Raw genomic sequence first — 22,141 nt, 5'->3', positions numbered from 1 at the left:
CACTCCTGTAACTGGGCTTTGCCCCCACTCCTGTAACTGGGCTTTGCCCCCACTCCTGTAACTGGGCTTTGCCCCCACTCCTGTACCTGGGCTTTGCCCCCACTCCTGTAACTGGGCTTTGCCCCCACTCCTGTAACTGGGCTTTGCCCCCACTCCTGTACCTGGGCTTTGCCTCCACTCCTGTACCTGAGGTTTGCCCCCACTTCTGTACCTGGGGTTTGCCCCCACTCCTGTACCTGGGGTTTGCCCCCACTCCTGTGCCTGAGGTTTGCCCCCACTCCTGTGCCTGAGGTTTTCCCCCACTCCTGTACCTGGGGTTTGCCCCCACTCCTGTGCCTGAGGTTTGCCCCCACTCCTGTACCTGGGGTTTGCCCCCACTCCTGTACCTGGGATACCCTGCAAAGCAGGACAGTGGGGTGGGAGTGTGGAGGATAGGCAGAGTGTTGGGGCTGGGGTCTGTCAGAATGTGAGATTGAGCTGGTCTGGTGGACAGTCAGACCAAGGGGATGGTGTGGAGGCAGTGGGCAGGGCACCAGATGGGATGGAGATTAGGGGGGTGGTGGGAGGCTGAACCCGGAGGGAAGTCAGAGTGTTGGGGTCAAGAAGGAGGGAGGGAAAGGCTCAGGAGTCGAGGCAGAGAGTCCATCAGCATCATGAGGCTGAGGGCAAAGGTTAGGCAGATGGACAATGAAGGGGTCACTTTGTGACTCAGTTATGGATCTTTTCCTCATCTCTCTTTCTTAGGAAACTGTGACCCAAAACGCCACCATGACAGATGTGATGATCAACAGCTGTAAACCATCGGCTGAGGAAGTGGGTCTCAAACATGATGAGAACAGACTTCCCTTCCAGGTATGAGCGTCCAGCCTGGATCCCCTGGGCAGTGGAGGGGAGATAGCAGGCCAGAGGCTGAGCAGAGACACAATGCAGCAGCGGGGAGGAGCAGACAAGGAGGACGGGGGTAGGAATTGGAGATTTCAGCGGGGAATCGGGGAGTGTGGGGGGGGAATCGGGGAGTGTGGGGGGGGAATCGGGGAGTGTGGGGGGGGAATCGGGGAGTGTGGGGGGGAATCGGGGAGTGTGGGGGGGGAATCGGGGAGTGTGCGGGGGGAATCGGGGAGTGTGGGGGGAATCGGGGAGTGTGGGGGGGGAATCGGGGAGTGTGGGGGGAATCGGGGAGTGTGGGAGGGAATCGGGGAGTGTGTGGGGGAATCGGGGAGTGTGGGGGGGAATCGGGGAGTGTGGGGGGAATCGGGGAGTGTGTGGGGGAATCGGGGAGTGTGGGGGGAATCGGGGAGTGTGGGGGGGGGAATCGGGGAGTGTGGGGGGGGGAATCGGGGAGTGTGGGGGGGGAATCGGGGAGTGTGGGGGGGGAATCGGGGAGTGTGGGGGAATCGGGGAGTGTGGGGGAATCGGGGAGTGTGGGGGGGGAATCGGGGAGCGTGGGGGGGGAATCGGGGAGTGTGGGGGGGAATCGGGGAGTGTGGGGGGGAATCGGGGAGTGTGGGGGGGGAATCGGGGAGTGTGGGGGAATCGGGGAGTGTGGGGGGGGGAATCGGGGAGTGTGGGGGGGGAATCGGGGAGTGTGGGTGGGGAAACGGGGAGTGTGGGGGGGGAATCGGGGAGTGTGGGGGGGGGAATCGGGGAGTGTGGGGGGGAATCGGGGAGTGTGGGGGGGGAATCGGGGAGTGTGGGGGGGGGAATCGGGGAGTGTGGGGGGGGAATCGGGGAGTGTGGGGGGGGAATCGGGGAGTGTGGGGGAATCGGGGAGTGTGGGGGAATCGGGGAGCGTGGGGGGGGGAATCGGGGAGTGTGGGGGGGAATCGGGGAGTGTGGGGGGGGAATCGGGGAGTGTGGGGGGGGAATCGGGGAGTGTGGGGGAATCGGGGAGTGTGGGGGAATCGGGGAGCGTGGGGGGGGGAATCGGGGAGTGTGGGGGGGAATCGGGGAGTGTGGGGGGGGGAATCGGGGAGTGTGCGGGGGGAATCGGGGAGTGTGGGGGGGGGGAATCGGGGAGTGTGGGGGGGGAATCGGGGAGTGTGGGGGAATCGGGGAGTGTGGGGGAATCGGGGAGTGTGGGAGGGAATCAGGGAGTGTGGGGGGAATCGGGGAGTGTGGGGGGGGGAATCGGGGAGTGTGGGGGGGGGAATCGGGGAGTGTGGGGGGGGAATCGGGGAGTGTGGGGGGAATCGGGGAGTGTGGGGGGGGAATCGGGGAGTGTGGGGGGGAATCGGGGAGTGGGGGGGGAATCGGGGAGTGTGGGGGGGAATCGGGGAGTGTGGGGGGGGAATCGGGGAGTGTGGGGGGGGAATCGGGGAGTGTGTGGGGGAATCGGGGAGTGTGGGGGGGGAATCGGGGAGTGTGGGGGGGGAATCGGGGAGTGTGGGGGGGGAATCGGGGAGTGTGGGGGGGAATCGGGGAGTGTGGGGGGGAATCGGGGAGTGTGGGGGGGAATCGGGGAGTGTGGGGGGGGGAATCGGGGAGTGTGAGGGGAATCGGGGAGTGTGGGGGAATCGGGGAGTGTGTGGGGGAATCGGGGAGTGTGGGGGAATCGGGGAGTGTGGGGGGGAATCGGGGAGTGTGGGGGGGAATCGGGGAGTGTGGGGGGGAATCGGGGAGTGTGGGGGAATCGGGGAGTGTGGGGGAATCGGGGAGTGTGGGGGGGAATCGGGGAGTGTGGGGGGAATCGGGGAGTGTGTGGGGGAATCGGGGAGTGTGGGGGGAATCGGGGAGTGTGGGGGGGAATCGGGGAGTGTGGGGGGGAATCGGGGAGTGTGGGGCGAATCGGGGAGTGTGGGGCGAATCGGGGAGTGTGGGGGAATCGGGGAGTGTGGGGGGGGAATCGGGGAGTGTGGGGGGAATCGGGGAGTGTGGGGGGGAATCGGGGAGTGTGGGGGGGAATCGGGGAGTGTGGGGGGGGGAATCGGGGAGTGTGGGGGGGAATCGGGGAGTGTGGGGGGAATCGGGGAGTGTGGGGGAATCGGGGAGTGTGGGGGGGAATCGGGGAGTGTGGGGGGGAATCGGGGAGTACATGTATCAGGGAGTGTGGGGGAATTGGGGAATGTGGGGGAATCGGGGAGTCGATCAGGGATCAGGAATCACTACGTGTGGGGAAGTGGGTTGTGGGAAGATATCGGGAAGTGGCAGGGCAATTGGGGATGCGGGGTGAATCGGGGGGGGGGGTGGTTTGGGGGAATCTCCAGTGCCCTGTATAACTGTAGTATAACGTCCCTTTTGTATTCAATTCCCCTCACAATAAACGATAACATTCGATTAGCTTTCCTAATTCCCTGCTGTACCTGTATACTAACCTTTTGTGATTCATGCACTAGGACACCCAGATCCCTCAGTTTGAAGGTTGAGTGAGAGGGGAACAGTTTGGGGTCCTTTCCTGCCAGTTTAAAAATGTGTTTTTGATTCATTGAGTCTGTCTATAAATAATTTGTTGAATCTGGGTTCCTGAGAAATTACAAAAAGCCTCATTTTGTTTGTGGAACAAATTCAAACAGATTGTTGGAGAACCATTTCTATCCAGCACAGGCTATCAGCTTGTGGACACGATGGACTGAATGGTCTTCTCTGTCGCTCTGACTGACAACCCAGTTCCGTCTACTATAGTCAGCTAGTAGTATAGTCAGCTAGTAGTATACTCAGCTAGTAGTATAGTCAGCTAGTAGTATACTCAGCTAGTAGTATAGTCAGCTAGTAGTATAGTCAGCTAGTAGTATAGTCAGCTAGTAGACTCAATGGGCTGATGTATTCCTGGAACACTCCTGACACACTCCTGGATCATTCAGGAAAACTGAAAGGTCTGAAGATGGATAAATCACCTGGACCAGATGGATTCCACCCGAGTTCTGAAGGAGATAGCTGAAGAGATAGTGGAGGCGTTAGTGGCAATCTTTCAGGAATCACTCGAGTCAGGGAGGGTCTCAGAGGTTGAAAATCACTAATGTAACCCCCCTGTTTAAGAAGGGAGTGAGGCAAAAGACGGGAAATTACAGGCCGATTAGCCTGTTCTCAGTCGTTGGTAAGATTTTAGAGCTCATTATTAAGGATGAGATTTCAGAATACTTGGAAGTGCATGGTAAAATCGGGCAAAGTCAGCATGATTTCATCAAGGGGAGGTCATGCCTGACAAATCTGTTAGAATTCTTTGATGAGGTAACGAGCAGGTTAGACAAAGAAGAGCCAATGGATGTTATCTACTTGGACTTCCAGAAGGCCTTTGACAAGGTGCCGCACAGGAGGCTGCTCAGTAAGATAAGTGCCCATGGTGTTAGAGGCAAGGTACTAGCATGGATAGAAAATTGGCTGTCTGGCAGGAGGCAGAGAGTGGGGATAAGGGGGTCCTTCTCAGGATGGCGGCCGGTGACTAGTGGAGTTCCGCAGGGGTCAGTGTTGGGGCCACAACTTTTCACTTTATACATTAATGATCTAGATGAAGGAACTGAGGGCATCCTGGTTAAGTTTGCAGACGATACAAAGATAGGTGGAGGGACAGGTAGTATTGAGGAGGTGGGGAGGCTGCAGAAGGATTTGGACAGGTTAGGAGAATGGGCAAAGAAGTGGCAGATGGAATACAACGTGGGGAAGTGTGAGGTCATGCACTTTGGTAGGAAGAATAGAGCCATAGACTATTTTCTAAATGGGGAGAGAATTCAGAAATCTGGAGTGCAAAGGAACTTGGGAGTCCTAGTCCAGGATTCTCTTAAGGTTAACTTGCAGGTTGAGTCAGTAGTTAGGAAGGCAAATGCAATGTTGGCATTTATTTCGAGAGGACTAGAATATAAAAGCAGGGATGTGCTGCTGAGGCTTTATAAGGCTCTGGTCAGACCACATTTAGAATATTGTGAGCAATTTTGGGCCCAGTATCTCAGGAAGGATGTTCTGGCCCTGGAGAGAGTCCAGAGGAGGTTCACGAGAACGATCCCAGGAATGAAAGGCTTAACATATGAGGAACTTTTGAGGTCTCTGGGTCTATACTCGATGGAGTTTAGAAGGATGAGGTGGGGGGGGGGGCGGATCTGACTGAAACTTACAGAATACTGAAAGGCCTGGATAGAGTGGATGTGGGGAAGATGTTTCCATTAGTAGGAGAGACTAGGACCCGTGGGCACAGCCTCAGAGTAAAGGGAAGACCTTTTAGAACAGAGATGAGGAGAAACTTCTTTAGCCAGAGAGTGGTGAATCTATGGGATTCATTGCCACAGAAGGCTGTGGAGGCCAGGTCATTGAGTGTATTTAAGACCGAGATAGATAGGTTCTTGCTTGGTAAGGGGATCAAAGGTTACAGGGAGAAGGTGGGAGAATGGGGTTGAGAAACTTATCAGCCCTGATTGAATGGCGGAGCAGACTCGATGGGCCGAATGGCCTAATTTCTGCTCTTATGGTCTTATTCCCGATGTACTCCTGGATCACTCCTGGATTATTCCTGGTGTACTCCTGGATCACTCCTGGTGTACTCCTGGATCACTCCTGGATCACTCCTGGATCACTCCTGGTGTACTCCTGGATCACTCCTGGTGTACTCCTGGATCACTCCTGGTGTACTCCTGGATCACTCCTGGTGTACTCCTGGATCACTCCTGGTGTACTCCTGGATCACTCCTGGTGTACTCCTGGATCACTCCTGGTGTACTCCTGGATCACTCCTGGTGTACTCCTGATGTACTCCTAAGTCTTGTACCACCTGCCCCAGGAGAGACTTTGGGTCCTGTACCCCAACCACTACCCCACCACCCCACCACACCTGAGAAGGATAGCGGGTTCTCTTGCCACACCCATCCCCGGAAGACAGAGACTGTACCCACCCTCTCCCTAGAGAGACTGTGGTCTTTGGGGACTGCCCTCCACGCTCAGCACACCAGGACAGACTGTGGGTCCTGTAAGCACCCCCACACACCCCAACAACACCGATAGCAGCTCCCTGCACAAAGCAGGGTGTCAAAGCCTGGCCTTTGCAGCCTTTACCCAGAGGAGAATCGGGGAGAGTGGGGGAGGGGGTGTCCCTGGGGCCCCACAAATACAAACTCTTCTTTACAAAACTCGCAGACAGAAGGGAACCACAGACTCATCTAGTGTACACACTCCCCATGCACCTACACATCCAGTTACAGTGTACACACACTCCCCATGTACCTACACATCCAGTGTACACACACTCCCCGTGCACCTACACATCCAGTGTACCCATGCTCCCCATGAACCTACACATCCAGTTACAGTGTACACACACTCCCCGTGCACCTACACATCCAGTGTACCCATGCTCCCCATGAACCTACACATCCAGTTACAGTGTACACACACTCCCCATGTACCTACACATCCAGTGTACACACACTCCCCATGCACCTACACATCCAGTGTACACACGCTCCCCATGAACCTACACATCCAGTTACAGTGTACACACACTCCCCATGTACCTACACATCCAGTTACAGTGTACACACACTCCCCATGTACCTACACATCCAGTGTACACACACTCCCCATGCACCTACACATCCAGTGTACACACACTCCCCATGAACCTACACATCCAGTTACAGTGTACACACACTCCCCATGTACCTACACATCCAGTTACAGTGTACACACACTCCCCATGTACCTACACATCCAGTGTACACACACTCCCCATGTACCTACACATCCAGTTACAGTGTACACACACTCCCCATGTACCTACACATCCAGTGTACACACACTCCCCATGCACCTACACATCCAGTGTACACACACTCCCCATGAACCTACACATCCAGTTACAGTGTACACACACTCCCCATGTACCTACACATCCAGTGTACACACACTCCCCATGTACCTACACATCCAGTGTACACACACTCCCCATGTACCTACACATCCAGTGTACACACACTCTCCATGTACCTACACATCCAGTGTACACACACTCCCCATGTACCTACACATCCAGTGTACACACACTCCCCATGTACCGACACATCCAGTGTACACACACTCCCCATGTACCGACACATGCAGCGTACACACACTCCCTATGTACCGACACATCCAGTGTACACACACTCCCCATGTACCTACACATCCAGTGTACACACTCCCCATGTACCTACACATCCAGTGTACACACACTCCCCATGTACCGACACATCCAGTTACAGTGTACACACACTCCCCATGTAACTACACATCCAGTTACAGTGTACACACACTCCCCATGTAACTACACATCCAGTTACAGTGTACACACACTCCCCATGTAACTACACATCCAGTTACAGTGTACACACACTCCCCGTGTAACTACACATCCAGTTACAGTGTACACACACTCCCCGTGTAACTACACATCCAGTTACAGTGTACACACACTCCCCGTGTAACTACACATCCTACACAAGCTCAGAAAGATACCCAGGTCAATCTATCCACCTTTCAGCAGGGAGATCTCACTGGGAACCCGCTCTGCTCTTGCTTAATGAAGCAGGGAACATGTGTTGTGTCTCATAGTTGTCTGAAAGTTTAAAATTGAGAGTTGCTATGGTAACATCTGCAACAAGACAATATATTGAATTCCTCTCCTTGCTTTTTCCATCCAGGGTTTAACCTAGATCCATGTCAGACTTCAGCATTCTGATAACCAACAACCAGCCGGACTGCTCCTTATAGTCCGGTGCACTGGGTACAATCTGTACAGTTCTGTCTTCACATCGGTCCGGAACTGATAAACAGACAGCCCTTCAATTTTCACACGTTATTGCTGTTATCTGATGCTCTGCTCACTCCCTTTGGACAGTTCCTGTGGAGAATGGATGTTGGCATGGAGAGCTGGGCAGGACTGGCTTCCTTCCAGCAAATAACTCCCCTGTAAAACTCTCTGCCTTCTTCTTTGACTGTTTGACCATTGAACATGTCCACGTTACCTCCCTGAGCAAAAACCCTTCCCCACTTCTCCAGCTGCAGCTCACTTGTTCCCTCCTGTCTCATTGCGCTCTGGATAATCCAGCCCGGAGGTTCTTGTGATAACCGGGGGGAGGCATTAGGGGAATTGAGAAAGTTGTTCGGGGGGGGGGGCGGGGTGGATGAAGTGGGGGCATGTGGCACCCGAGCTGGGGTGAGGCAGGGTATTGATGTGAGTATAAATCTGCCAGTATAAATCTGCATTTAGCTAGTTGCTTTCTCTTCCACGTTTTCCCCATGTTACATGCGTTGGCACAAAGCTGCTTCGTCATCTTCCTATTGACACCCTGGTGGTGGAACCAGCACCTATACCCACTGGTTGACTGCACCACAGCCAATAAGTCCTGGAGTGGGCCCTGAACCTGGGGCTTTCCTGCTCAGGGGTAGGAGAGTTATCCATGGAGCCACCCCAGATCCAATAAACCCGGGTTTAACATCTCATCTAAACAAACATGGAGAATGGACGTGGAACTGGCAAATGATTTTCACTAATGAGTTTCTCTCCTCTCTCTCCCCAACTCCTCCATCTCTCTCTCTTTCATTCTCTTCCTTTATCCTCCATCTCTCTCACCATCCTCTCTCTATTCCCTACTCTCTATCCATCTCTCTCTCCTACTCCCCACCCCCCCACCCTCCTCTCGTGCACCATCTCTCCCTATCCCGCTCTCCCACCCGCTCCTAGATCTTTCCCGACCCCTGCGATTCCTACGAGGGTCAGTGCAAACTCAAGGACCGTTTGCCGTCCATTGTGGTGGAACCGACTGACGTCAGTGAGGTGGAGAGTGGGGAGCTGCGCTGGCCCCCCGAGGAGTTCCTCATCACCGAGCAGACCCCACAGGGAGAGGGCAACCGTCCCCATTCTGGAGAGGGGGCCCCAGTGGAAAGCGAGCCAGGTACACTGGGTTGGGAAAGGGAAGGGAGGGGAAGGAGCTGAGGGGAGATGTGGGTTGAGGGGCAGAGAGGTGCTGGAGAGAGAGGAGGGGGGGAAGGACAGAAGAGGGATGAAGGAGAGAGCAAAGCAAGGGGGGGAAGGAAGTTGGAGGGGAAGCGGGGTGGGGGGAAAAGGGATGGGAGGGGAGGGAGACATGAAGGACAGAGGGAATTGGGAGGAAGGAAGGGGTGAAGGAGGGGGAGAGAGGGAGGTAATGGGGCGATGAAGGGGTGAGGGGGAGAGCGCAGGGTGATGAGGGAGGGAGGGTGAGGGTGAGATGAGGGGGAGAAGGAGAGTGAATGGGAGATAGCGGGGTGAAGGGGAGAGGGAGGGTGAGGAGACTGAGGGTGAGGGGGAGGGGGAGGCAGGGGGGAGGGAAGGGGAGGGAGAAGGAAGGGGCGAGTGGGGAGGTAGGGGGATGGGAGGGGAAAGGGAGGAGGACGGGAGGGGAAGGGGATGGGACGGAGGAGGGAGGAGTGAGAGAGAAGGGGGGGGGGAATGAAAAGGAAAGGCACTGAGGGGGTCATGTGAAGGATGGTTATTTGAGTGAGGGCTGGGAGTTAATTGAATGGGTGTGAGACGGGAATGAAGCGATGTGCGGAGAACGAGGGTAGCTGTGGAGGGGAGAATGAGTGTAACTGTGGTGGGGAGAATGAGTGTAGCTGTGGAGGGGAGAATGAGTGTAGCTGTGGTGTGGAGAATGAGTGTAGCTGTGGTGGGGAGAATGAGTGTAGCTGTGGAGGGGAGAATGAGTGTAGCTGTGGTGGGGAGAATGAGTGTAGCTGTGGAGGGGAGAATGAGTGGAGCTGTGGAGGGGAGAATGAGTGTAACTGTGGTGGGGAGAATGAGTGTAGCTGTGGAGGGGAGAATGAGTGTAGCTGTGGTGTGGAGAATGAGTGTAGCTGTGGTGGGGAGAACGAGTGTCGCTGTGGTGTGGAGAATGAGTGTAGCTGTGGAGGGGAGAATGATTGTAGCTGTGGTGGGGAGAATGAGTGTAGCTGTGGAGGGGAGAATGAGTGTAACTGTGGTGGGGAGAATGAGTGTAGCTGTGGAGGGGAGAATGAGTATAGCTGTGGTGGGGAGAATGAGTGTAACTGTGGTGGGGAGAATGCGTGTAGCTGTGGAGGGGAGATGAGTGTAGCTGTGGAGGGGAGAATGCGTGTAGCTGTGGAGGGGAGAATGACTGTAGCTGTGGAGGGGAGAATGAGTGTAGCTGTGGAGGGGAGAATGAGTGTAGCTGTGGTGGGGAGAATGAGTGTAGCTGTGGGGAGAATGAGTGTAGCTGTGGAGGGGAGAATGAGTGTAGCTGTGGTGGGGAGAATGAGTGTAGCTGTGGAGGGGTGAATGAGTGTAGCTGTGGAGGGGAGAATGAGTGTAGCTGTGGTGGGGAGAATGAGTGTAACTGTGGTGGGGAGAATGAGTGTAGCTGTGGAGGGGAGAATGAGTGTAGCTGTGGTGTGGAGAATGAGTGTAGCTGTGCGGAGAATGAGTGTAGCTGTGGTGGGGAGAATGAGTGTCGCTGTGGAGGGGAGAATGAGTGTAGCTGTGGAGGGGAGAATGAGTGTAGCTGTGGTGGGGAGAATGAGTGTAGCTGTGGAGGGGAGAATGAGTGTAGCTGTGGAGGGGAGAATGAGTGTAGCTGTGGAGGGGAGAATGAGTGTAGCTGTGGAGAGGAGAATGAGTGTAGCTGTGGAGGGGAGAATGAGTGTAGCTGTGGTGGGGAGAATGAGTGTAGCTGTGGAGGGTAGAATGAGTGTAGCTGTGGAGGGGAGAATGAGTGTAGCTGTGGAGGGGAGAATGAGTGTAGCTGTGGTGGGGAGAATGAGTGTAGCTGTGGAGGGGAGAATGAGTGTAGCTGTGGAGGGGAGAATGAGTGTAGCTGTGGTGGGGAGAATGAGTGTAGCTGTGGTGGGGAGAATGAGTGTAGCTGTGGAGGGGAGATGAGTGTTGCTGTGGTGGGGAGAATGAGTGTAGCTGTGGAGGGGAGAATGAGTGTAGCTGTGGAGGGGAGAATGAGTGTAGCTGTGGAGGGGAGAATGAGTGTAGCTGTGGAGGGGAGAATGAGTGTAGCTGTGGTGGGGAGAATGAGTGTAGCTGTGAAGGGGAGAATGAGTGTAGCTGTGGAGGGGAGAATGAGTGTTGCTGTGGTGGGGAGAATGAGTGTCGCTGTGGTGGGGAGAATGAGTGTAGCTGTGGAGGGGTGAATGAGTGTAGCTGTGGTGGGGAGAATGAGTGTAGCTGTGTGGAGAATGAGTGTAGCTGTGGAGGGGGAATGAGTGTAGCTGTGGAGGTGAGAAGGAGTGTAGCTGTGGAGGGGAGAACGAGGGTAGCTGTGGTGGGGAGAATGAGTGTAGCTGTGGAGGGGAGAATGAGTGTAGCTGTGGAGTGGAGAATGAGTGTAGCTGTGGTGGGGAGAATGAGTGTAGCTGTGGAGGGGAGAATGAGTGTAGCTGTGGAGGGGAGAATGAGTGTAGCTGTGGAGGGGAGAATGAGTGTAGCTGTGGTGGGGAGAATGAGTGTAGCTGTGGTGGGGAGAATGAGTGTAGCTGTGGAGGGGAGAATGAGTGTAGCGGTGGAGGGGAGAATGAGTGTAGCTGTGGAGTGGAGAATGACTTTAGCTGTGGTGGGGAGAATGAGTGTAGCTGTGGTGGGGAGAACGAGGGTAGCTGTGGTGGGGAGAATGAGTGTCGCTGTGGTGGGGAGAATGAGTGTAGCTGTGGTGGGGAGAATGTGTGTAGCTGTGGAGTGGAGAATGAGTGTAGCTGTGGAGGGGAGAATGAGTGTCGCTGTGGAGGGGAGAATGAGTGTAGCTGTGGTGGGGAGAATGAGTGTAGCTGTGGAGGGGAGAATGAGTGTAGCTGTGGTGGGGAGAATGAGTGTAGCTGTGGTGGGGAGAATGAGTGTAGCTGTGGAGGGGAGAATGAGTGTAGCTGTGGTGGGGAGAATGAGTGTAGCTGTGGTGGGGAGAATGAGTGTAGCTGTGGAGGGGAGAATGAGTGTCGCTGTGGTGGGGAGAATGAGTGTAGCTGTGGTGGTGAGAATGAGTGTAGCTGTGGAGGGGAGAATGAGTGTAGCTGTGGAGTGGAGAATGACTTTAGCTGTGGTGGGGAGAATGAGTGTAGCTGTGGTGGAGAGAATGCGTGTAGCTGTGTGGAGAATGAGTGTAGCTGTGGAGGGGAGAATGAGTGTAGCTGTGGAGGGGAGAATGTGTGTAGCTGTGGAGGGGAGAATGAGTGTAGCTGTGGTGGGGAGAATGAGTGTAGCTGTGGAGGGGAGAACGAGGGTAGCTGTGGAGGGGAGAACGAGGGTAGCTGTGGAGGGGAGAATGAGTGTAGCTGTGGAGGTGAGAAGGAGTGTAGCTGTGGAGGGGAGAACGAGTGTAGTTGTGGAGGGGAGAATGAGTGTAGCTGTGGAGGGGAGAATGCGTGTAGCTGTGGAGGGGAGAATGAGTGTAGCTGTGGTGGGGAGAATGAGTGTAGCTGTGGAGGGGAGAATGAGTGTAGCTGTGAAGGGGAGAATGAGTGTAGCTGTGGAGGGGAGAATGAGTGTAGCTGTGGTGGGGAGAATGAGTGTAGCTGTGGTGGGGAGAACGAGTGTAGCTGTGGAGGGGAGAATGAGTGTAGCTGTGGAGGGGAGAATGAGTGTAGCTGTGGAGGGGAGAATGAGTGTAGCTGTGGAGGGGAGAATGAGTGTAGCTGTGGAGGGGAGAATGAGTGTAGCTGTGGTGGGGAGAATGAGTGTAGCTGTGGAGGGGAGAATGAGTGTAGCTGTGGAGGGGAGAATGATTGTAGCTGTGGAGGGGAGAATGAGTGTAACTGTGGTGGGGAGAATGAGTGTAGCTGTGGTGGGGAGAATGAGTGTAGCTGTGGTGGGGAGAATGAGTGTAGCTGTGGAGGGTAGAATGAGTGTAGCTGTGGTGTGGAGAATGAGTGTAGCTGTGGTGGGGAGAACGAGTGTAGCTGTGGAGGGGAGAATGATTGTAGCTGTGGTGGGGAGAATGAGTGTAGCTGTGGAGGGGAGAATGAGTGTAACTGTGGTGGGGAGAATGAGTGTAGCTGTGGAGGGGAGAATGAGTGTAGCTGTGGTGGGGAGAATGAGTGTAACTGTGGTGGGGAGAATGAGTGTTGCTGTGCGGAGAATGAGTGTAGCTGTGGTGGGGAGAATGAGTGTCGCTGTGGAGGGGAGAATGAGTGTAGCTGTGGAGGGGAGAATGAGTGTAGATGTGGTGGGGAGAATGAGTGTTGCTGTGGTGGGGAGAATGCGTGTTGCTGTGGTGGGGAGAATGAGTGTAGCTGTGGAGGGGGAATGAGTGTAGCTGTGGAGGGGAGAATGAGTGTAGCTGTGGTGGGGAGAATGAGTGTAGCTGTGGAGGGGAGAATGAGTGTAGCTGTGGAGGGGAGAATGAGTGTAGCTGTGGAGGGGAGAATGAGTGTAGCTGTGGAGAGGAGAATGAGTGTAGCTGTGGAGGGGAGAATGAGTGTAGCTGTGGTGGGGAGAATGAGTGTAGCTGTGGGGAGAATGAGTGTAGCTGTGGAGGGGAGAATGAGTGTAGCTGTGGTGTGGAGAATGAGTGTAGCTGTGGCGGGGAGGATGAGTTTAGCTGTGTGGAGAATGAGTGTAGCTGTGGAGGGGAGAATGAGTGTAGCTGTGGTGGGGAGAATGAGTGTAGCTGTGGTGGGGAGAATGAGTGTAGCTGTGGAGGGGAGATGAGTGTTGCTGTGGTGGGGAGAATGAGTGTAGCTGTGGAGGGGAGAATGAGTGTAGCTGTGGAGGGGAGAATGAGTGTAGCTGTGGAGGGGAGAATGAGTGTAGCTGTGGAGGGGAGAATGAGTGTAGCTGTGGTGGGGAGAATGAGTGTAGCTGTGAAGGGGAGAATGAGTGTAGCTGTGGAGGGGAGAATGAGTGTTGCTCTGGTGGGGAGAATGAGTGTCGCTGTGGTGGGGAGAATGAGTGTAGCTGTGGAGGGGTGAATGAGTGTAGCTGTGGTGGGGAGAATGAGTGTAGCTGTGTGGAGAATGAGTGTAGCTGTGGAGGGGGAATGAGTGTAGCTGTGGAGGTGAGAAGGAGTGTAGCTGTGGTGGGGAGAATGAGTGTAGCTGTGGTGGGGAGAATGAGTGTAGCTGTGGAGGGGAGAATGAGTGTAGCTGTGGAGGGGAGAATGAGTGTAGCTGTGGAGTGGAGAATGAGTGTAGCTGTGGAGGGGAGAATGAGTGTAGCTGTGGAGGGGAGAACGAGGGTAGCTGTGGTGGGGAGAATGAGTGTCGCTGTGGTGGGGAGAATGAGTGTAGCTGTGGTGGGGAGAATGAGTGTAGCTGTGGAGTGGAGAATGAGTGTAGCTGTGGAGGGGAGAATGAGTGTCGCTGTGGAGGGGAGAATGAGTGTAGCTGTGGTGGGGAGAATGAGTGTAGCTGTGGAGGGGAGAATGTGAGTAGATGTGGTGGGGAGAATGAGTGTAGCTGTGGTGGGGAGAATGTGTGTAGCTGTGGAGAGGTGAATGAGTTTAGCTGTGGTGGGGAGAATGAGTGTAGCTGTGGTGGGGAGAATGAGTGTAGCTGTGGAGGGGAGAATGAGTGTCGCTGTGGTGGGGAGAATGAGTGTAGCTGTGGAGGGGAGAATGAGTGTAGCTGTGGAGGGGAGAATGAGTGTAGCTGTGGAGGGGAGAATGAGTGTAGCTGTGGTGGGGAGAATGAGTGTAGCTGTGGTGGGGAGAATGAGTGTAGCTGTGTGGAGAATGAGTGTAGCTGTGGAGGGGGAATGAGTGTAGCTGTGGAGGGGAGAATGTGTGTAGCTGTGGAGGGGAGAATGAGTGTAGCTGTGGTGGGGAGAATGAGTGTAGCTGTGGAGGGGAGAACGAGGGTAGCTGTGGAGGGGAGAACGAGGGTAGCTGTGGAGGGGAGAATGAGTGTAGCTGTGGAGGTGAGAAGGAGTGTAGCTGTGGAGGGGAGAACGAGTGTAGTTGTGGAGGGGAGAATGAGTGTAGCTGTGGAGGGGAGAATGCGTGTAGCTGTGGAGGGGAGAATGAGTGTAGCTGTGGTGGGGAGAATGAGTGTAGCTGTGGAGGGGAGAATGAGTGTAGCTGTGAAGGGGAGAATGAGTGTAGCTGTGGAGGGGAGAATGAGTGTAGCTGTGGTGGGGAGAATGAGTGTAGCTGTGGTGGGGAGAACGAGTGTAGCTGTGGAGGGGAGAATGAGTGTAGCTGTGGAGGGGAGAATGAGTGTAGCTGTGGAGGGGAGAATGAGTGTAGCTGTGGAGGGGAGAATGAGTGTAGCTGTGGAGGGGAGAATGAGTGTAGCTGTGGTGGGGAGAATGAGTGTAGCTGTGGAGGGGAGAATGAGTGTAGCTGTGGAGGGGAGAATGAGTGTAGCTGTGGAGTGGAGAATGAGTGTAGCTGTGGAGGGGAGAATGAGTGTAGCTGTGGAGGGGAGAACGAGGGTAGCTGTGGTGGGGAGAATGAGTGTAGCTGTGGAGGGGAGAACGAGGGTAGCTGTGGAGGGGAGAATGAGTGTAGCTGTGGAGTGGAGAATGAGTGTAGCTGTGTGGAGATTGAGTGTAGCTGTGGAGGTGCGAATTAGTGTAGCTGTGGAGGGGAGAATGAGTGTAGCTGTGGAGGGGAGAATGAGTGTAGCTGTGGAGGGGAGAATGAGTGTTGCTGTGGTGGGGAGAATGAGTGTAGCTGTGGTGGGGAGAATGAGTGTAGCTGTGGAGGGGAGAATGAGTGTAGCTGTGGTGGGGAGAATGAGTGTAACTGTGGAGGGGAGAATGAGTGTAGCTGTGGTGGGGAGAATGAGTGTAGCTGTGGTGGGGAGAATGAGTGTAGCTGTGGAGGTGCGAATTAGTGTAGCTGTGGAGGGGAGAATGAGTGTAGCTGTGGTGGGGAGAATGAGTGTAACTGTGGAGGGGAGAATGAGTGTAGCTGTGGTGGGGAGAATGAGTGTAGCTCTGGAGGGGAGAATGAGTGTAGCTGTGGAGGGGAGAATGAGTGTAGCTGTGGTGGGGAGAATGAGTGTAGCTGTGGTGGAGAGAATGAGTGTAGCTGTGGTGGGGAGAATGAGTGTAGCTGTGGTGGGGAGAATGAGTGTAGCTGTGGAGGGGAGAATGAGTGTAGCTGTGGAGGGGAGAATGAGTGTAGCTGTGGAGGGGAGAATGAGTGTAGCTGTGGAGGGGAGAATGAGTGTAGCTGTGGAGGGGAGAATGAGTGTAGCTGTGGTTGGGAGAATGAGTGTAGCTGTGGTGGGGAGAATGAGTGTAGCTGTGGAGGGGAGAATGAGTGTAGCTGTGGAGGGGAGAATGAGTGTAGCTGTGGAGTGGAGAATGAGTGTAGCTGTGGAGGGGAGAATGAGTGTAGCTGTGGAGGGGAGAACGAGGGTAGCTGCGGTGGGGAGAATGAGTGTAGCTGTGGTGGGGAGAATGAGTGTAGCTGTGGAGGGGAGAATGAGTGTAGCTGTGGAGTGGAGAATGAGTGTAGCTGTGTGGAGATTGAGTGTAGCTGTGGAGGTGCGAATTAGTGTAGCTGTGGAGTGGAGAACGAGGGTAGCTGTGGAGGGGAGAATGAGTGTAGCTGTGGAGGTGAGAAGGAGTGTAGCTGTGGAGGGCAGAACGAGGGTAGCTGTGGTGGGGAGAACGAGTGTAGCTGTGGAGGGGAGAATGAGTGTAGCTGTGGAGGGGAGAATGAGTGTAGCTGTGGAGGGGAGAATGAGTGTAGCTGTGGAGGGGAGAATGAGTGTAGCTGTGGTGGGGAGAATGAGTGTAGCTGTGGAGGGGAGAATGAGTGTAGCTGTGGAGGGGAGAATGAGTGTAGCTGTGGAGTGGAGAATGAGTGTAGCTGTGGAGGGGAGAATGAGTGTAGCTGTGGAGGGGAGAACGAGGGTAGCTGTGGTGGGGAGAATGAGTGTAGCTGTGGAGGGGAGAACGAGGGTAGCTGTGGAGGGGAGAACGAGTGTAGCTGTGGAGTGGAGAATGAGTGTAGCTGTGTGTAGATTGAGTGTAGCTGTGGAGGTGCGAATTAGTGTAGCTGTGGAGGGGAGAATGAGTGTAGCTGTGGAGGGGAGAATGAGTGTAGCTGTGGAGGGGAGAATGAGTGTTGCTGTGGTGGGGAGAATGAGTGTAGCTGTGGTGGGGAGAATGAGTGTAGCTGTGGTGGGGAGAATGAGTGTAGCTGTGGTGGGGAGAATGAGTGTAGCTTTGGAGGGGAGAATAAGTGTAGCTGTGGTGGGGAGAATGAGTGTAGCTGTGGTGTGGAGAATGAGTGTACCTGTTGGGGGGCGATGGAGTGTAGCTGTGATGGGGAGAATGAGTGTAGCTCTGGAGGGGAGAATGAGTGTAGCTGTGGAGGGGAGAATGAGTGTAGCTGTGGAGGGGAGAATGAGTGTAGCTGTGGTGGGGAGAATGAGTGTAACTGTGGAGGGGACAATGAGTGTAGGTGTGGTGGGGAGAATGAGTGTAGCTGTGGTGGGGAGAATGAGTGTAGCTGTGGTGGGGAGAATGAGTGTAGCTTTGGAGGGGAGAATAAGTGTAGCTGTGGTGGGGAGAATGAGTGTAGCTGTGGTGTGGAGAATGAGTGTACCTGTTGGGGGGCGATGGAGTGTAGCTGTGATGGGGAGAATGAGTGTAGCTCTGGAGGGGAGAATGAGTGTAGCTGTGGAGGGGAGAATGAGTGTAGCTGTGGTGGGGAGAATGAGTGTAGCTGTGGTGGAGAGAATGAGTGTAGCTGTGGTGGGGAGAATGAGTGTAGCTGTGGTGGGGAGAATGAGTGTAGCTGTGGAGGGGAGAATGAGTGTAGCTGTGGTGGGGAGAATGAGTGTAGCTGTGGTGGAGAGAATGAGTGTAGCTGTGGTGGGGAGAATGAGTGTAGCTGTGGTGGGGAGAATGAGTGTAGCTGTGGTGGGGAGAATGAGTGTAGCTGTGGAGGGGAGAATGAGTGTAGCTGTGTGGAGAATGAGTGTAGCTGTGGAGGGGGAATGAGTGTAGCTGTGGAGGTGAGAAGGAGTGTAGCTGTGGAGGGGAGAACGAGGGTAGCTGTGGTGGGGAGAACGAGTGTAGCTGTGGAGGGGAGAATGAGTGTAGCTGTGGAGTGGAGAATGAGTGTAGCTGTGGTGGGGAGAATGAGTGTAGCTGTGGAGGGGAGAATGAGTGTAGCTGTGGAGGGGAGAATGAGTGTAGCTGTGGAGGGGAGAATGAGTGTAGCTGTGGAGGGGAGAATGAGTGTAGCTGTGGTTGGGAGAATGAGTGTAGCTGTGGTGGGGAGAATGAGTGTAGCTGTGGAGGGGAGAATGAGTGTAGCTGTGGAGGGGAGAATGAGTGTAGCTGTGGAGTGGAGAATGAGTGTAGCTGTGGAGGGGAGAATGAGTGTAGCTGTGGAGGGGAGAACGAGGGTAGCTGTGGTGGGGAGAATGAGTGTAGCTGTGGTGGGGAGAATGAGTGTAGCTGTGGAGGGGAGAATGAGTGTAGCTGTGGAGTGGAGAATGAGTGTAGCTGTGTGGAGATTGAGTGTAGCTGTGGAGGTGCGAATTAGTGTAGCTGTGGAGGGGAGAATGAGTGTAGCTGTGGAGGGGAGAATGAGTGTAGCTGTGGAGGGGAGAATGAGTGTTGCTGTGGTGGGGAGAATGAGTGTAGCTGTGGTGGGGAGAATGAGTGTAGCTGTGGAGGGGAGAATGAGTGTAGCTGTGGTGGGGAGAATGAGTGTAACTGTGGAGGGGAGAATGAGTGTAGCTGTGGTGGGGAGAATGAGTGTAGCTGTGGTGGGGAGAATGAGTGTAGCTGTGGAGGTGCGAATTAGTGTAGCTGTGGAGGGGAGAATGAGTGTAGCTGTGGTGGGGAGAATGAGTGTAACTGTGGAGGGGAGAATGAGTGTAGCTGTGGTGGGGAGAATGAGTGTAGCTGTGGTGGGGAGAATGAGTGTAGCTTTGGAGGGGAGAATAAGTGTAGCTGTGGTGGGGAGAATGAGTGTAGCTGTGGTGTGGAGAATGAGTGTACCTGTTGGGGGGCGATGGAGTGTAGCTGTGATGGGGAGAATGAGTGTAGCTGTGGAGGGGAGAATGAGTGTAGCTGTGGAGGGGAGAATGAGTGTAGCTGTGGTGGGGAGAATGAGTGTAGCTGTGGTGGAGAGAATGAGTGTAGCTGTGGTGGGGAGAATGAGTGTAGCTGTGGTGGGGAGAATGAGTGTAGCTGTGGTGGGGAGAATGAGTGTAGCTGTGGTGGGGAGAATGAGTGTAGCTGTGGAGGGGAGAATGAGTGTAGCTGTGGTGGGGAGAATGAGTGTAGCTGTGGAGGGGAGAATGAGTGTAGCTGTGGAGGGGTGAATGAGTGTAGCTGTGGAGGGGAGAATGAGTGTAGCTGTGGTGGGGAGAATGAGTGTAGCTGTGGTGGGGAGAATGAGTGTAGCTGTGGTGGGGACAATGAGTGTAACTGTGGAGGGGAGAATGAGTGTAGCTGTGGAGGGGAGAATGAGTGTAGCTGTGGAGGGGAGAATGAGTGTAGCTGTGGTGGGGAGAATGAGTGTAGCTGTGGTGGGGAGAATGAGTGTAGTTGTGGTGGGGAGAATGAGTGTAGCTGTGGAGGGGAGAATGAGTGTAGCTGTGGTGGGGAGAATGAGTGTAGCTGTGGTGGGGAGAATGAGTGTAGCTGTGATGGGGAGAATGAGTGTAGCTGTGGAGGGGAGAATGAGTGTAGCTGTGGTGGGGAGAATGAGTGTAGCTGTGGTGGGGAGAATGAGTGTAGCTGTGGTGGGGAGAATGAGTGTAGCTGTGGAGGGGAGAATGAGTGTAGCTGTGGTGGGGAGAATGAGTGTAGCTGTGGTGGGGAGAATGAGTGTAGCTGTGGTGGGGAGAATGAGCGTAGCTGTGGAGGGGTGAATGAGTGTAGCTGTGGAGGGGAGAATGAGTGCAGCTGTGGTGGGGAGAATGAGTGTAGCTGTGATGGGGAGAATGAGTGTAGCTGTGGTGGGGAGAATGAGTGTAGCTGTGGTGGGTAGAATGAGTGTAGTTGTGGTGGGGAGAATGAGTGTAGCTGTGGAGGGGCGAATGAGTGTAGCTGTGGTGGGGAGAATGAGTGTAGCTGTGGTGTGGAGAATGAGTGTAGCTGTGGTGGGGAGAATGAGTGTAGCTGTGGTGGGGAGAATGAGTGTAGCTGTGGAGGGGAGAATGAGTGTAGCTGTGGTGGGGAGAATGAGTGTAGCTGTGGTGGGGAGAATGAGTGTAGCTGTTGGGGGGCGATGGAGTGTAGCTGTGATGGGGAGAATGAGTGTGGCTGTGGTGGGGAGAAAGAGTTCAGCTGTGGAGGGGAGAATGAGTGTAGCTGTGGAGGGGAGAATGAGTGTAGCTGTGGTGGGGAGAATGAGTGTATCTGTGGAGGGGAGAATGAGTGTAGCTGTGGAGGGGTGAATGAGTGTAGCTGTGGAGGGAAGAATGAGTGTAGCTGTGGAGGGGAGAATAAGTGTAGCTGTGGTGGGGAGAATGAGTGTAGCTGTGGTGGGGAGAATGAGTGTAGCTGTGGTGAGGAGAATGAGTGTAGCTGTGGAGGGGAGAATAAGTGTAGCTGTGGTGGGGAGAATGAGTGTAGCTGTGGTGGGGAGAATGAGTGTAGCTGTGGTGGGGAGAATGAGTGTAGCTGTGATGGGGAGAATGAGTGTAGCTGTGGAGGGGAGAATGAGTGTAGCTGTGGAGGGGCGAATGAGTGTAGCTGTGGTGGGGAGAATGAGTGTAGCTGTGGTGTGGAGAATGAGTGTAGCTGTGGTGGGGAGAATGAGTGTAGCTGTGGTGGGGAGAATGAGTGTAGCTGTGGAGGGGAGAATGAGTGTAGCTGTGGTGGGGAGAATGAGTGTAGCTGTGGTGGGGAGAATGAGTGTAGCTGTTGGGGGGCGATGGAGTGTAGCTGTGATGGGGAGAATGAGTGTGGCTGTGGTGGGGAGAAAGAGTTCAGCTGTGGAGGGGAGAATGAGTGTAGCTGTGGAGGGGAGAATGAGTGTAGCTGTGGTGGGGAGAATGAGTGTATCTGTGGAGGGGAGAATGAGTGTAGCTGTGGAGGGGTGAATGAGTGTAGCTGTGGAGGGAAGAATGAGTGTAGCTGTGGAGGGGAGAATGAGTGTAGCTGTGGTGCGGAGAATGAGTGTAGCTGTGTGGTGAATGAGTGTAGCTGTGGTGGGGAGAATGAGTGTAGCTGTGGTGGGGAGAATGAGTGTAGTTGTGGAGGGGAGAATGAGTGTAGCTGTGGAGGGGAGAATGAGTGTAGCTGTGGAGGGGAGAATGAGTGTAGCTGTGGAGGGGAGAATAAGTGTAACAGTGGTGCGGAGAATGAGTGTAGCTGTGGAGGGGAGAATGAGTGTAACAGTGGTGCGGAGAATGAGTGTAGCTGTGGAGGGGAGAATGAGTGTAGCTGCGAGGGGGCGAATGAGTGTAGCTGTGGAGGGGAGAATGAGTGTAGCTGTGGAGGGGAGAATGAGTGTAGCTGTGGTGGGGAGAATGAGTGTAGCTGTGGTGGGGAGAATGAGTGTAGCTGTGGTGGGGAGAATGAGTGTAGCTGTGGTGGGTCAATGAGTGTAGCTGTGGTGGGGAGAATGAGTGTAGCTGTGGTGGGGAGAATGAGTGTAGCTGTGGTGGGGAGAATGAGTGTAGCTGTGGTGGGGAGAATGAGTGTAGCTGTGGTGGGGAGAATGAGTGTAGCTGTGGAGGGGAGAATGAGTGTAGCTGTGGAGGGGTGAATGAGTGTAGCTGTGGAGTGGAGAATGAGTGTAGCTGTGGAGGGGAGAATGAGTGTAGCTGTGGAGTGGAGAATGAGTGTAGCTGTGGAGGGGAGAATGTGGATACCTGTGGTGTGGAGAATGAGTGTAGCTGTGGTGTGGAGAATGAGTGTAGCTGTGGTGCGAAGAATGAGTTTAGCTGTGGAGGGGAGAATGAGTTTAACTGTGGTGTGGAGAATGAGTGTAGCTGTGGAGGGGAGAATGAGTGTAGCTGTGCAGGGGAGAACGAGTGTAGCTGTGGTGTGGAGAATGAGTGTAGCTGTGGTGCGGAGAATGAGTGTAGCTGTGGTGCGGAGAATGAGTGTAGCTGTGGAGGGGAGAATGAGTGTAGATGTGGTGGGGAGAGTGAGTGTAGCTGTGGAGGGGAGAGTGAGTGTAGCTGTGGAGGGGAGAATGAGTGTAACTGTGGTGTGGAGAATAAGTGTAGCTGTGGAGGGGAGAATGAGTGTAGCTGTGGAGTGGAGAATGAGTGTAGCTGTGGTGTGGAGAATGAGTGTGGCTGTGGTGGGGAGAACGAGTGT

At 54.5% G+C, this 22,141-nt stretch overlaps 1 protein-coding gene across 1 annotated transcript in view; it reads left to right on the top strand.

Annotated features, from left to right (window-relative positions):
* Positions 1-734: 734 nt before the first annotated feature.
* LOC121274752 (protein LBH-like) overlaps positions 735-22,141 on the top strand; it is an 87,500-nt gene continuing 66,093 nt past the window's right edge. The window contains exons 1-2 of the mRNA XM_041182095.1: positions 735-852; positions 8,639-8,849. Of these exons, the coding sequence (XP_041038029.1) occupies positions 769-852; positions 8,639-8,849 (295 nt within the window). The 5' untranslated portion in view covers positions 735-768. The remainder of the gene's footprint in view (positions 853-8,638; positions 8,850-22,141) is intronic.

Source organism: Carcharodon carcharias, assembly GCF_017639515.1.
Source record: "Carcharodon carcharias isolate sCarCar2 chromosome 37 unlocalized genomic scaffold, sCarCar2.pri SUPER_37_unloc_6, whole genome shotgun sequence".
Lineage (NCBI taxonomy): Eukaryota > Metazoa > Chordata > Chondrichthyes > Lamniformes > Lamnidae > Carcharodon > Carcharodon carcharias.
Note: the sequence above shows the minus strand (reverse complement) of the source record. Positions and strands in the feature narration are given on the sequence as shown.